At 40.6% G+C, this 13,132-nt stretch overlaps 1 protein-coding gene across 1 annotated transcript in view; it reads left to right on the plus strand.

Annotated features, from left to right (window-relative positions):
- Positions 1-3,571: 3,571 nt before the first annotated feature.
- wdr95 (WD40 repeat domain 95) overlaps positions 3,572-13,132 on the plus strand; it is an 87,096-nt gene continuing 77,535 nt past the window's right edge. The window contains exons 1-4 of the mRNA XM_076283100.1: positions 3,572-3,580; positions 3,831-3,917; positions 4,202-4,432; positions 4,632-4,717. Coding sequence (XP_076139215.1) covers positions 3,572-3,580; positions 3,831-3,917; positions 4,202-4,432; positions 4,632-4,717 — 413 coding nt within the window. The remainder of the gene's footprint in view (positions 3,581-3,830; positions 3,918-4,201; positions 4,433-4,631; positions 4,718-13,132) is intronic.

The following is a 13,132-nucleotide window of genomic DNA, read 5'->3' on the forward strand; positions in this document are numbered from 1 at the left end:
ACCTCTCCCCGTTGTATACTACACACAGAAGTAACATATGAACACATCAGAATACAGTAAGAATACCCCAGAATTCTACAGTCCCCCCTCTTGATCAATCAAAAAAACACAGATTTTTTATAGATCAAACAATCGTAAACAGAGTCTGATGTGTCCTAACAAAAATAAGAAAAATAATAAAACCAAGCATTACTTCTCAGGCACTTTAAGGAAAAGAAAAGAAGTGCAGGCACCTTGAAAGAAAACTTAAAAACTGATTTTGTTGCTGATTATCTCACATTCTAAGAGTCAAAAGAAAAGTAAAACAAAGTATTTTGGAAGTTCAGGAAACCGGCCGGCAACAGTTCAGTTCAAAGGCAAAGTCTCTGTCCCAGATGTTGTCTGTGGCTCCCGGCAACATCATAGGCACATGTGGAGTGAAAAGAAAGAGCAGTATCAGTTGAAGGATAGTCATGAGTATATAATCATCTATTATAGGGGTGTAGCATCCTCCCAACCCTGGTCCCCCAGTGAGTCCCAGGTTAACCCGTTGCTGCGTGTTCAGCTCCCTTACGGGTGTCCCCAGAAACCCACATGTAGAACCAGGACTACAGAATTACTCCCCCCTTCTTGATCTAGCTTAATCATTCTCAAAAATCGGCAATTGTAATTGTATCCTCAGATTAAACATTTCACATATTTAATCATAAAAACAATTATAAGACCTGTCCAAGTCTATCACTTTTCATAACATGAGTTTGTGTCAAGAAGAGTCCACTACCACAACACTCGGGCATGCTCGGGTTCTCAAAGAAAGATTCTACTCTCGGATCCCTAACCTTTCATTTTCCCTCTGACTTCATAAATTCCCCGTCAAAATGAAAGTATCCCATGAATCTTCCCCCCTCTAGTTCACACCTTACCCCAAAATGAAGATCGGCGGAAAATCAGATAGAACTCGTACCCTCCCCAAGTCCATCATGTTATCGGCAGGTCTACTAGCTTGCAATGGCTCGCATGTATCCACTTTTCTTTGCCCTGGACCTTCACTGCCGACTGTGTTATCAACAAAATCTGATACGGCCCGTCGTACTTCGCCTCTAGCGCTAACCTTTGGGGCTTGTGAATCATCACCCATTGTCCTGGCACTAGAGAGTGCCTACCTTCCGGGGGGTCTCCCCAGGCTTCCTTCACTCGGTTAGCCACTGTCTGGACCGCCTTCGTCAGTTGCACACAGTAAGTCAGCATCGCATCGGATGTCAGGTGGATGTCGGCTTTCCTCAAATCAATCGTTCCTGGTGCCGAGAAAGGCCTACCAGTCACGATCTCGAATGGGCTGAGTCCAGTGTCTCTGTTGCTTGTAGCTCGCATGTTACACAAGACCGCTGTTAAGGCGTCAACCCAGGGAATGCCTTCTTGATGTTTCTTGGCCAGCCGTTCCTTTAAGGTCCGGTTTGCTCTCTCCACCTGTCCCGACGATTTTGGATGGTAAGGGCAGTTCAGGGACCAGTGCACATTCAGCATGCGGGCCACCTCGGCGCAGACTGCTCCAGTGAAGTGTGTTCCGTTGTCCGAGCAGATCTGTTCCGGCAATCCGTATCGGGGAATGATGTCTTTCACGAGGACTTTGGCAGTGTGTAGTGCAGTTCCAGATCGTGCAGGGAATGCCTCAATCCACCTGGAGAACTTGCACAGGACGATCAGAACATCTCGGTAGCCTTTGCATTTGGGAAGAGTGATGTAATCTATTTTTAGAACTCTGAATGGTCCTGGTGGAGCTGGTGTCTTCAGCATGGGCAACTTAACCTTCTTGTCGTGATTGTTTTGCCGACAGGTGACACACCGCTTGACGACGTCTTTGGCCGTTTGCTGTGAACTTCGGAGACCACCAGACCTGTATGAATCTGTTCCTCATCTTCTCCACTCCCACGTGTCCAAGCGAATGAATTTGCGCCGCCAGATATGGCAGAAGACTTTCTGGAGCCACTGTTCGTGTTCCAAACCTCCACAAGTTGTCATCATGTGATTGATAATGACTGACTGACTATTATTTTGTTACATGCTTCAAATGTAAAGCACTTTGAGCTGCATTCTGTGTATGAAAGGTGCTATACAAATAAAGCTTATTATTATTATTATTATTATTATTATTATCATGGAGCTTCGCCGCATTTTCAATCCAAGTCCACTTTTCCTCTCGGCTCGAGCTGTTCTGCATGTCCATGATGTTGGCCAAACTTTCCCGTTTTCCCTCTTCCGATGTTTCCTTGACAGATGTTTCCTTGACCTTCTTTGTCACTCTCATCATGCTTTTCTCATCGTCATTTTCAAAAATTTTCCTGTTACCGTTAGATCCGTCCGTGTTTTCATTTCCGTGTCCGTTCTCGTTAGTCGTTCCGTTATCCCCTCCCTCTCTTTTTCTTGCGGCTGTTCTTGACGCCGTATCCGCCATTGCATTGCCTCTTGCTTCAATGTTGTCTTGCCTTGTATGTGCCTTTACTTTGATCACCGCCAGTTCCTCTGGCAGCTGCATTGCATCCAACAATTCTGTCACAAGCTGTCCATTCTTGATGGGACTTTGTTTCACACACGGAGGTGGTTTTCCAGTCAGTCTGACAGGTTCCATTTCCAACAGTCCACAGTCACTTTCCCTTAGCCCATGCAGGATGTTCCAGGAGATCCTCTCTTTTTAGCCTTCTCAGGTTCCACAAGACTTCTCCATCTCCTCCTCCAATGGCTATGGTGACTGGGGCTGTCTGCTTCAGACTGCATTTTTCTCCGGTTGGTCCACCAGCTGTCTTGATGACGCCTGACAGAGGTATTTTGTGTTTCTTCAACAGGCTGGATGAAAAGACTGTAAGTTCAGCACCAGTTTCAATAATGTGTTCTTCAAGCAAGGCAGTAGCATAGAGGGTGTTGTCGGTTCTCTCTGGTTGGTAAAGCACAGACACGCCGTTGGCGGTGGCTACTGTGCACACAGGGCATATGAGTGCCTCGTCAGCTGACTCATCCCAGGCATCCCAGTCCTCCATCGCTGGCCTGGTTTGTCTTCCGGCCTTGTTACCGGAGCAGTCGCTCCCTGGGCAGCATCGGATGTAGATGCCCCGTCATTTACTGGTGTGGGTGGGGGTTGGGGAGGTGGGGGTGGTTGAGGTAAGGAGTTGACAGGTGGGGGCGGGGGTGGTGGTGGTGGGGTAGGGAAAGAGTTGACAGGTGGGTAAGGTGGGTAAGGGCTTGTAGCCAGTGGCATTGGTAACAATACCCCAGAATTGAAAACCCCCCATTGAAAACCTGTTGGTAGCATCAGCTAACTAGCGCCAGATTTCGGAGTGCAGGGGACAAGCCGAGATGAGCTATGAGACAAAAGTTCACACTCGGTATCATGTTTCAACACACTTTAGGTCAATATCACACCGAACTTCTCCTTTAAATATTTGTTTTAGGTTATGTTTGTAGCCCTACGTTCTCCAATAGCGCGAAAAAAAGCACTCCTGTTTCATAGAGAGCCTATATTGTGATGTTGAGAGGTGTGAGATAAAAATAAAGCACTTTAATTGGAATGATTTTAGCTCGTGTGTGATTTATTGCGGGCATGGGTCGGGTAACGGGCCAAATAATATACAGCATTCCCTGCAGTAGGGTGCACAGCTCCGACTACAGGCTGGGTGGAACCATGCCACATTTGAGTCCATGTACCCACAAGGACCGGGGGTTTGAGTCCGTCCGACTTGGGTCATTTCCCAATCCTACCTCACCTCTCTCTCCACAATCTTTACATGATTTGCAGATCATTCCATTCTGTTTTTATTTACATTTTAAGACCCTTTACATTTATATTTTAAACTTGGTAGATAACAGTGTTTCCTTCACAGAAAGATTCACAAATTCAGGAGCTCTTCATGAAGATTGACTACTCTGGCCAAGGCAGGATTCAGTGGGTATGAATTAAAAGACATTTCCTATAGAAAATATGTTTTACTGAAGTATTGCTGACTACTTAGTTTCAGTGTGTGGGTCATACCAGGTACACAAAATGCATGTATCCATAACTATCTACATATAATAATACCTGTATCAGGTAGATACAGGTATTATTATATGTAGATAGTTATGGATACATGCATTCTACGAGACAAGCCTTTCCTGTAATTTACTTTTTTCGAAGTAGATACTTTTATTACATTAGTTATGACCTAAAAGTAAAAGCATCTGCCTTCCCCAGGATGAAGTGTGTACCTATATGCAAATGGAGTCCATAGAGAAAGAGAAGTGCACACAGTTCTGCAAGCAAGTGGCATTTACTGTCCCTGCCACCATTAAGCCCTTAGGCCACGGCGAGCCAATCCTAAAACTCCACAGCACCCCGGACAGGACAGTGGTCAGCCTGCGGGAGGATGGCACGGTGTGCTACTGGAGCTCAAAGCTTCAGCTCAAGAAGAGCAAGCGTGTGTTTGTAAGCAGCAGTTTGCTAACAGTTTTACAAACTTAAAACAACCACCTATCCCTAAATGATCTTATCTAGAGTATTACAAGGTGTCATTTATGTAATTGTATTATTTATTATTTCTTCAGTTTTTAATTATTTCCATAATGCCAGGAAGTTCCTGGGTTTTAATATTTATACATATGTATCTGTCCAATGTTTTTTTTAGCATGAGAGACCAATGAACAGGAAACCAAAGTGGGCCACTGATTTCATCCTGATGCCACAGTATAACAAACTGCTCGTTGGAACAGGGTAGAGGAAATTAATCTCTTTTTTTCTTACTCTCTTGCTAATGATGCAAAATTGTAGCAGGCAGGCACAGGCAAGTGTTGGAACACAGGCATGGGCTAGGTTTAATAACTGAAAATTAATCATATAATGGCTTTGAGTTTAAAATTGTGAGTTTGCTGCATGGTCATTCATGTACTTTTATTTAATTTCATTCAATTCACTTTTTCCATGCATTTGGGAAGAAAAAGACAACAGAAATGCAATTTACTACTACCAAAATCCTTTAAGTCACTTGTCACTTGGCAGCCACCTTCTGGGCAGTTATTTCGCACCAACAAGATAAGGCTCCTCATTCAAACGAATAGGGAGGCAATGTAACTTTGCATGCACTGGTATATCTTTCAGGAAATTCATCTCTATTTTAGTTAAGAAATATAGGCTGTGCAAGAAATTATGGGCCCTATTATGACAGTCTAAAGAGCATGGTCACTAGTCAAAAGCTTATTCAAATTTAGTAGGATGTCCAGTCCATATTGGGAGTGCTTTTGTGATCAAACCTGTGCTTGGCGATAATTGACAACTTCACACTATAATGTCATATTATAAATTAATACAGTGAGGTTATGTATTAATACAGTGACTGATTATGAACTACTGTCCCCCTGGACACAGATGCATAAGGACCCTCTCCCCCTACCCTAGTTGTGCAAATGTGGGTACAAATGTGTGTGTGTGGGTGGGGAATCCAGAAAATTCTGAATTTGGTAGATGTGATATCCTGTATTCTGGTGCATTTTTGGGATGGTCAGCTGGAGAAGGGCAGTACCTAAATTTGTTCAGATTCATAGCCTTTTACTTTTTGATTTATAGGTAGTGACTTCACACAACTACTTGGGGTTCAGGGTCCCTTGACCTCTTGGGCTCGGTAGGCTCATTCAGTAATCCATCCTTGCTCACATGGCAAAAATGTTTTGGGGCTCCGCTCTAGACTTCTGGCCCCATGTGCTTGGTAAACCAATGTATTAATATAGTTGTTATTTACACCAACCCTGTCACCTTTTAATCTTAGAGGGTACTAAAATCACAGATTTATTTGAAACATTCATATTCAAAGTGAAGCACTAAGGGTGGTTTACTGAAGTTGAATTGACAAATAACAAAATACAACTGCATTTATATTTATTGTAAACAAGTACATCAGTTTAATGACTTGTTTTTCAACAGATTTGCAGAACAAATCCGCAAATGTGCATTAAATGAGCAATCTTCAACTACAAAATAAAACCAAAATAGACAAACATTAATAATCAAAAATAAAATGTCCCAAAAAATATATACTTATTCCTACTTCGTTCCTGGCTTTCAGGCATCTGCAACTCTGCAGTGGACGAACCTGCAATGATTAAATACATACATAAATAAAAAAATAAAAAAACTATGTTAAATGTGTCATGTCATATTAACAGGCTATGTAACCATTTGCCACCAAGAAAACCTCACCTTCTGTGTCATCAGCCATGGAGGCAGACACTTGATGAGGTAGAGTTAGGTAGAGGTAAAGATGTGCTTCAAAGTACTTCAACAGTGTCTCTGAAAAAAAAAGTGCATATTTGATCGAGCAGAATGAGTTTATTTTGCTATCATTACTTACACTCATCAACAAGCAATTCCACATGTAACAATTCATATTCTATTGGCAAATGAGGCATAATCAAAAGTATGGTATGCAGTATGGTGAACGCTTAACATGGTGATCTACTGCAGCCTAAATATTAGGGTAACACCGCTACATCACTTGCCACTATCTTAATCAAATTTAAGTCTATTTTCATCACAGAAGAACACTACCATGTCTCTCCAAAGATCTTAGAGCAGAGCGCACGTACTGTTCCATCTTTGCCTATGAAGCTGGAACGTTACCGATGCCCAGAGTCGCGCTAGTCAGTGGGTTGGGGTTGGGACTGGGAGCCTGGGCTTAGCCTGCTGTTGCAGACTTACCACTATGTTACATATTATTGAACAGTAATAAACTATCAACACTTTCAGGTGCGAAATCAGAAACAATCCCTCTGTGGTAAATTTGCCTTCAGCTACGTTTTCATGTAGCTACTGTAGTGCTAATGTCCACTTCAGTCAGCTAGCTAACTTTAATTTACAACATAAGCCCACCTAGAGCTAGGGTACATGCTTGATTGAACATCCAAAACAATCCCAATATCCTTGACATCTGAAATACACCTAGTTAAATATATATTAATGGGAGACATTTCTCTGTTGATGGCGGGGATTTAGTTCTGGTGATGGCTTATATTCGATCATGACAGCTAGCTATACCTCAAGCACAAAACATACTGTAAACTAGAATGTAATGTCAGAGGAATTACAATAGTGGATGGAAAGCTGCTGGGTTAATGTTGGTGGGGAGATTCCTGAAAAAAAAACATTGAAGCACTTAATCTTTGAGTTTATACAAACCCTTGTACCAAAAAACCTTGTGCGTCAGGCATTCTTGGCTAGGCCTAGGTATGTCTTGTTTAGGCTACACAAGCTTGCATAAATAACCATTGACAACTTGTTATCAGTTAAGCAAGTGCATTTATTCACTCTTCATCTAGAAATTCGTGTGTACTGTGTTTTCCTGCCATCCATAGCAGTTGCAGTCAGCCTGATCCTTCAGTGGCAGAGTGAAGCGGCACCTAACAGAAATAGAAGAGGGGGGGGGACAGCTGTTAGATAAATATGTTCAACTGAGCAACAAACTAACAGCTAAGCCTACAATCAAGTTATTTTACGCCAGTGGTTCTCAAACTTTTTCTTTTATTCCCCACTTAGATCAAGGGGGCATTTTTAAACCCCACCTGTTCCTCATCGCTCTAAATCAGACGTTTCAGCGATTTCACTCAAATTCTCAAAGGCATAATACTGTCGCGATCGAGGCGCCTGTCCCATACCTCAAGTTTTTTGGTGAATGCAGTAATCTTAGATCTGCTAGGTGAGGTAGGTGCTTGTCTTAGCCTTGTAACTGGAGATTTAACTCATTGAGCCACTCATACAAACGTAGTTCAAAACGAAGGCTAAGTTTCAGCCAGTGATTGTTTGCCATTTCCCTCATCAGGCCAGCTATCGATACGAAAGGCGGCTGGCTGGCAAATTGAGTGCTTAGCTAGCTGCTACCGCCTCCACTGCTCACAACCGCGAACCTAGAAACATGAACTTACTATGTTGCTAAGCTACAAGTTTAAAGCTAACGCCAGCTTGCTTTCTTACTTGATTAACCGAGTCGTTTTAAACAGACTTCACACACTCCATTCAAATACAAAACACAAATAATAGTAACTTACATTGGGTGTGGTAGGAAAACGTCCGTTTCGTCGTCGTTTGTTGGACGAACCAGACAACAAGAACGTAAACTTCCTTCAAGAGGATGCTTGACAGCAGCAGTGCCTGTAGAATCGGTAGGAATAAATGAGGCAAAGAGAACGCTACTGCGCATGCGCACAAGTTAATTACGGGATGTGTAGTTTTAGGGAGCACCTGGTGCTCCCTAAAACTACACATCCCGTAATTAACTTGTGCGCATGCGCAGTAGCGTTCTCTTTAGAAGCTGAGACGGTTGATTTCACAGGTGACACCTGTGTCAGTGTTCTAATTAGCCCGGGAATTTAACTCTCTGGGAGCTTAACAAGTCCATTATGACATCACAGCCTTTGAAGTTTAAGGGGGAAAAATGAGCTTTTTACCATTTTTAATCCCCTATTTCTCAAAAATTATAAACTTTTTTAAAAATCTGAAATAATAACTCTCTTGCCCCACTCCAGACCTTCAGAACGGTTATTTCAACATGTCTGTACGTTAAGCGGTTAGAGTCGCATTAATTCTTGAAAAGGTAAAAATAAATGGTTATAATAATAACTAGAAAAGCATTTCCTGAAGGAAATACAGTGCATGCAAAGTTGTTGCTGGGTTGGTTGCTAGGGTAATTATAGTGGTTGCTATGCTATAAAGTGGTTGCTAGGTGGTTTCTAGGATGTTAAAGGTGGTTGCTAGGCTGTTGCTAAGGTAATTATAGTGGTTGCTATGCTATAAAAGTGGTTGCTAGGTTGTTGCTAGGATATTTAAGGTGGTTGCTAGGCTGTTGCTAGGGTAATTGTAGTGGTTGCTATGCTATAAAAGTGGTTGCTAGGTTGTTGCTAGGGTATTTAAGGTGGTTGCTAGGCTGTTGCTAGGGTAATTGTAGTGGTTGCTATGCTATAAAAGTGGTTGCTAGGTTGTTGCTAGGGTATTTAAGGTGGTTGCTAGGCTGTTGCTAGGGTAATTGTAGTGGTTGCTATGCTATAGAAGTGGTTGCTAGGTTGTTCCTAGGGTAATTATAGTGGTTGCTATGCTATACAAGTGGTTGCTAGGTGGTTGCTAGGATATTTAAGGTGGTTGCTAGGCTGTTGCTAGGATAATGATAGTGGTTGCTATGCTATTAAAGTGGTTGCTAGGTTGTTGCTAGGATATTTAAGGTGGTTGCTAGGCTGTTGCTAGGGTAATTGTAGTGGTTGCTATGCTATAAAAGTGGTTGCTAGGTTGTTGCTAGGGTACTTAAGTTGTTGCTATGCTGTTGCTAGGGTAATTGTAGTGGTTGCTATGCTATAAAAGTGGTTGCTAGGTTGTTGCTAGGGTACTTAAGGTGGTTGCTAGGTTGTTGCTAGGGTAATTGTAGTGGTTGCTATGCTATAGAAGTGGTTGCTAGGTTGTTGCTAGGGTAATTATAGTGGTTGCTATGCTATAAAAGTGGTTGCTAGGTGGTTGCTAGGATATTTAAGGTGGTTGCTAGGCTGTTGCTAGGATAATGCTAGTGGTTGCTATGCTATTAAAGTGGTTGCTAGGTTGTTGCTAGGGTACTTAAGTGGTTGCTATGCTGTTGCTAGGGTAATTATAGTGGTTGCTATGCTATAAAAGTGGTTGCTAGGTTGTTGCTAGGGTACTTAAGGTGGTTGCTAGGCTGTTGCTAGGGTAATTTTAGTGGTTGCTATGCTATAAAAGTGGTTGCTAGGTTGTTGCTAGGGTATTTAAGGTGGTTGCTAGGCTGTTGCTAGGATAATGATAGTGGTTGCTATGCTATAAAAGTGGTTGCTAGGCTGTTGCTAGGGTAATTATAGTGGTTGCTATGCTATAACAGTGGTTGCTAGGTTGTTGCTAGGATATTTAAGGTGGTTGCTAGGCTGTTGCTAGGATAATGATAGTGGTTGCTATGCTATAAAAGTGGTTGCTAGGTTGTTGCTAGGGTCATTATAGTGGTTACCATGCTTTATAATGTGTAAATAGTAAAAAAAAGTAAGAATAGTTAAAAGTTATTGAAATTGGGAGAAATAGAGAGGGATAGAGAAAATGAGGGAAAGTGAAGAAAAGGAAGTGAAAGAAAGTTGGGATTAGAAGTGAGTTGAATGGAGAGGGACACACAGGAAGAGGTTCCATTCAAGTTGCTGCAGGCAGTCAGTGAGAGAGCACATGTGCAGTTGATTGCATTCTATTTCCTTAATAGCCTATTATGATGTCATAAAGGCAATGTTAAGTCTATGGGGATTTTAAGTTTAGTTTTTATTTAATATCTCAAAAAGTAAAAGTCGTAGAAATATGAAAAGTCATAGAACGAAAATTTAGAGCAAGAGCTACGTGACGAAATTTGAACCAAGTTTCTATGATAAGCGGTTCAAGCCAAATTAGGGCCTGGAAGAATAATAATAATAACTAGAAAAGCATTTCCTGAAGGAAATACAGTGCATGAAAATGCAAAAATATGATGAGTTCATATGGTTAAATTATTTGCTTGGTAGATAAGGTTTACTATAGTTGGAATGACTGAACAGTTAAATAGGTTGATAATTGAAATGGTTAAATTATTTAGGCAGATAGTTGACGATAACTAACAGTTGGAATGGCTCCAATGTTTGCTAGTAGTTATGCTAACTATGTTAAAGATAATAATGGTAACCAAGTAACTATGCTAACTAGCATGCTAACAATATTAAAATGTTAACTATGCTAACCATATGACTTAGCTAACCTAGCTAATAATTTTTATTAGTTATGATAACTATGCTAATTAACATGCTAACATGCTAATTATGTTAACCATGTGACTTAGCTAACTTCGCTTATCATTTTTAACAGTAATGCTAACTAGCATGCTAACATGCTAGCATGCTAACATGCTAACCATGTGACTTAGCTAACTTAGCTAATCATTTTTAGCAGTTTTGCTAAAAAATGCTAACTAGCATGCTAACATGCTAGCATGCTAACTATGCTAACCATATGACTTAGCTAACTTAGCTAATCATTTTTAGCAGTTTTGCAAAAAATGCTAACTAGCATGCTAACATGTTAGCATGCTAACTATGCTAACCATGTGACTTAGCTAACTTAGCTAATCATTTTTAGCAGTTTTGCAAAAAATGCTAACTAGCATGCTAACATGTTAGCATGCTAACTATGCTAACCATGTGACTTAGCTAACTTAGCTAATCGTTTTTAACAGTTTTGCTAAAAATGCTAACTAGCATGCTAACTAGCATGCTAACATGCTAGCATGCTAACTATGCTAACCAAGTTACTTAGCTATCTTAGCTAACTAGCTACAGTGGGTAGGAGTCATAGTTGATGACAAGTAACAGTTACAATGGCTGAACAGATAAAAGTTCAGTAGTTTAAAGGGTTAAATTGTTTAACAGTGAAATATTGTAGTGAGGACTTTTATTTTGAAACAGTTTTTGGCAGAGGAAGCAGTTGAACAGGATGTGTAGTCTTAATAGGGCCAGTTTGTATGCTTAAAGCCTGAGACTGGCAGTTGATGCAGCTGGCCCGAACACCTGCCATAGGATTCTAATTGCTTAACGGCTCTATTGTGATGTCATCAGCCCATGTTAAGTCTATGGGGAAATTTTGAACAGTTTTTAATTAATAGTTTAAAAAGTATAAAAGTTACAAAGCTGAAAAATACAAAGCACCCATGTCCTAAGTAAGACCTACGTAACATAGTTTGAATGAAGTTTCTACGTTAAGCGGTTGAAGCTGCATTAATTGCGTTAGAAGAAGAAGAATAAGAAGCCTAGGAAGAACAGTACAGTGCATTTTCATGCACTGTAACTAGAAAATGTAATTCCAGGGAATTACCATTGCATGTAAATGCAGAAAAGCTGCTGTTTATAACATCATATTACTTACAGTATAATTATTCAGATTACATAGACTTACAGTATTCTTGAAAACCACAACATTGTTTTAATACAGCAGAATACAGCAGTATGAACACTTATCAACAATGTAAGCTTGAAGTAAAAAAAATCACAGTTGTTGAAACCAATTTTAAAGTTACCCAATAATGATTAGGGAGAAACCAGATGTCTACTGAATTTGCATTCTTACAGAGCTTGATAATGCCAATCATATTATCCTAAGACAGATCTATTTATCAGTGGTAATTCTGAACTGGCAGCAAGAGCTAGATGTCTCAGTTAATAGTAATCACATTTGGTGGTGATATAGACTGAAGAATAAGATTCAGCCCTTCAGATGATCAGTTTTAGACAGACAGCACAGCTAAGTTTCACAGATGTCACAGCACAGGTATGATTCAAATGTGTGCATGCTTCATATAGTTGTCACTATAGTCCTCCTGTAACAATATAATACTCAGAATGTCTCAGTGTAGATCTCAGATCTACGTCTCAGTACAGTTCAAAGGTATATATGGTCACATGTTTTTAGGAATGAATGTTGTTAATGTCAGCGACATATGGTTGGCAGGATGTGCACACAAACAGGCACACACGTAATGTAATACACGGTCATCACCACACTGGTCTGGTCTGGAACCTAAAAGACAAAAGCAAACAAGTTAGAGTTATACCAAAAACAAAGAATGTGTACAATTGTTCAATACAACTTAGATATTTAAGTGAGGTTGTTGCACCATAAATCTGTAATGGTAGTTAAATATACTAGCCTAGTATTTCGTTGCAAACAAAGCAACATTTTGTGTTTTATTCATTTCAGTTTAAGGATAGTTGATAGCCAAACAGTTTAAAGTAAACAGCTTAGAACACTTTGTAGGCAAAGGATGTGTTGTTGCTGATGATCAGACACTGAGTCTTAAGGATGGACCATTCTGATATTATGTATTTTGATAACCAACTATAGCTTATACAGCTTGCTAGGTCTGTCATCCACATTTTTCCTACAGATTACGATGTATGCCTACTCTAGGATGTACTAGCCTACAACTAGGAAGCTTGATTCGTGTGCCAGGCTACGCTTGAATTTTTAGGCCAGAATAATGCAGAAATGAGTAACGTTAGCCTAGGCCAAGTAAACATACTCTGTAGCCTATGTTAACAACACAGACCTCAACTTCTGTAGTGTGTTTTAACAATACTTTGGTCATATGGT

This window comes from Alosa pseudoharengus, unplaced genomic scaffold, assembly GCF_046254945.1.
Source record: "Alosa pseudoharengus isolate Yale_2024_CS ecotype anadromous, Long Island Sound unplaced genomic scaffold, YU_APseudo_1.1 YU_APseudo_1.1_scf_13, whole genome shotgun sequence".
In the NCBI taxonomy this organism is placed as follows: domain Eukaryota; kingdom Metazoa; phylum Chordata; class Actinopteri; order Clupeiformes; family Clupeidae; genus Alosa; species Alosa pseudoharengus.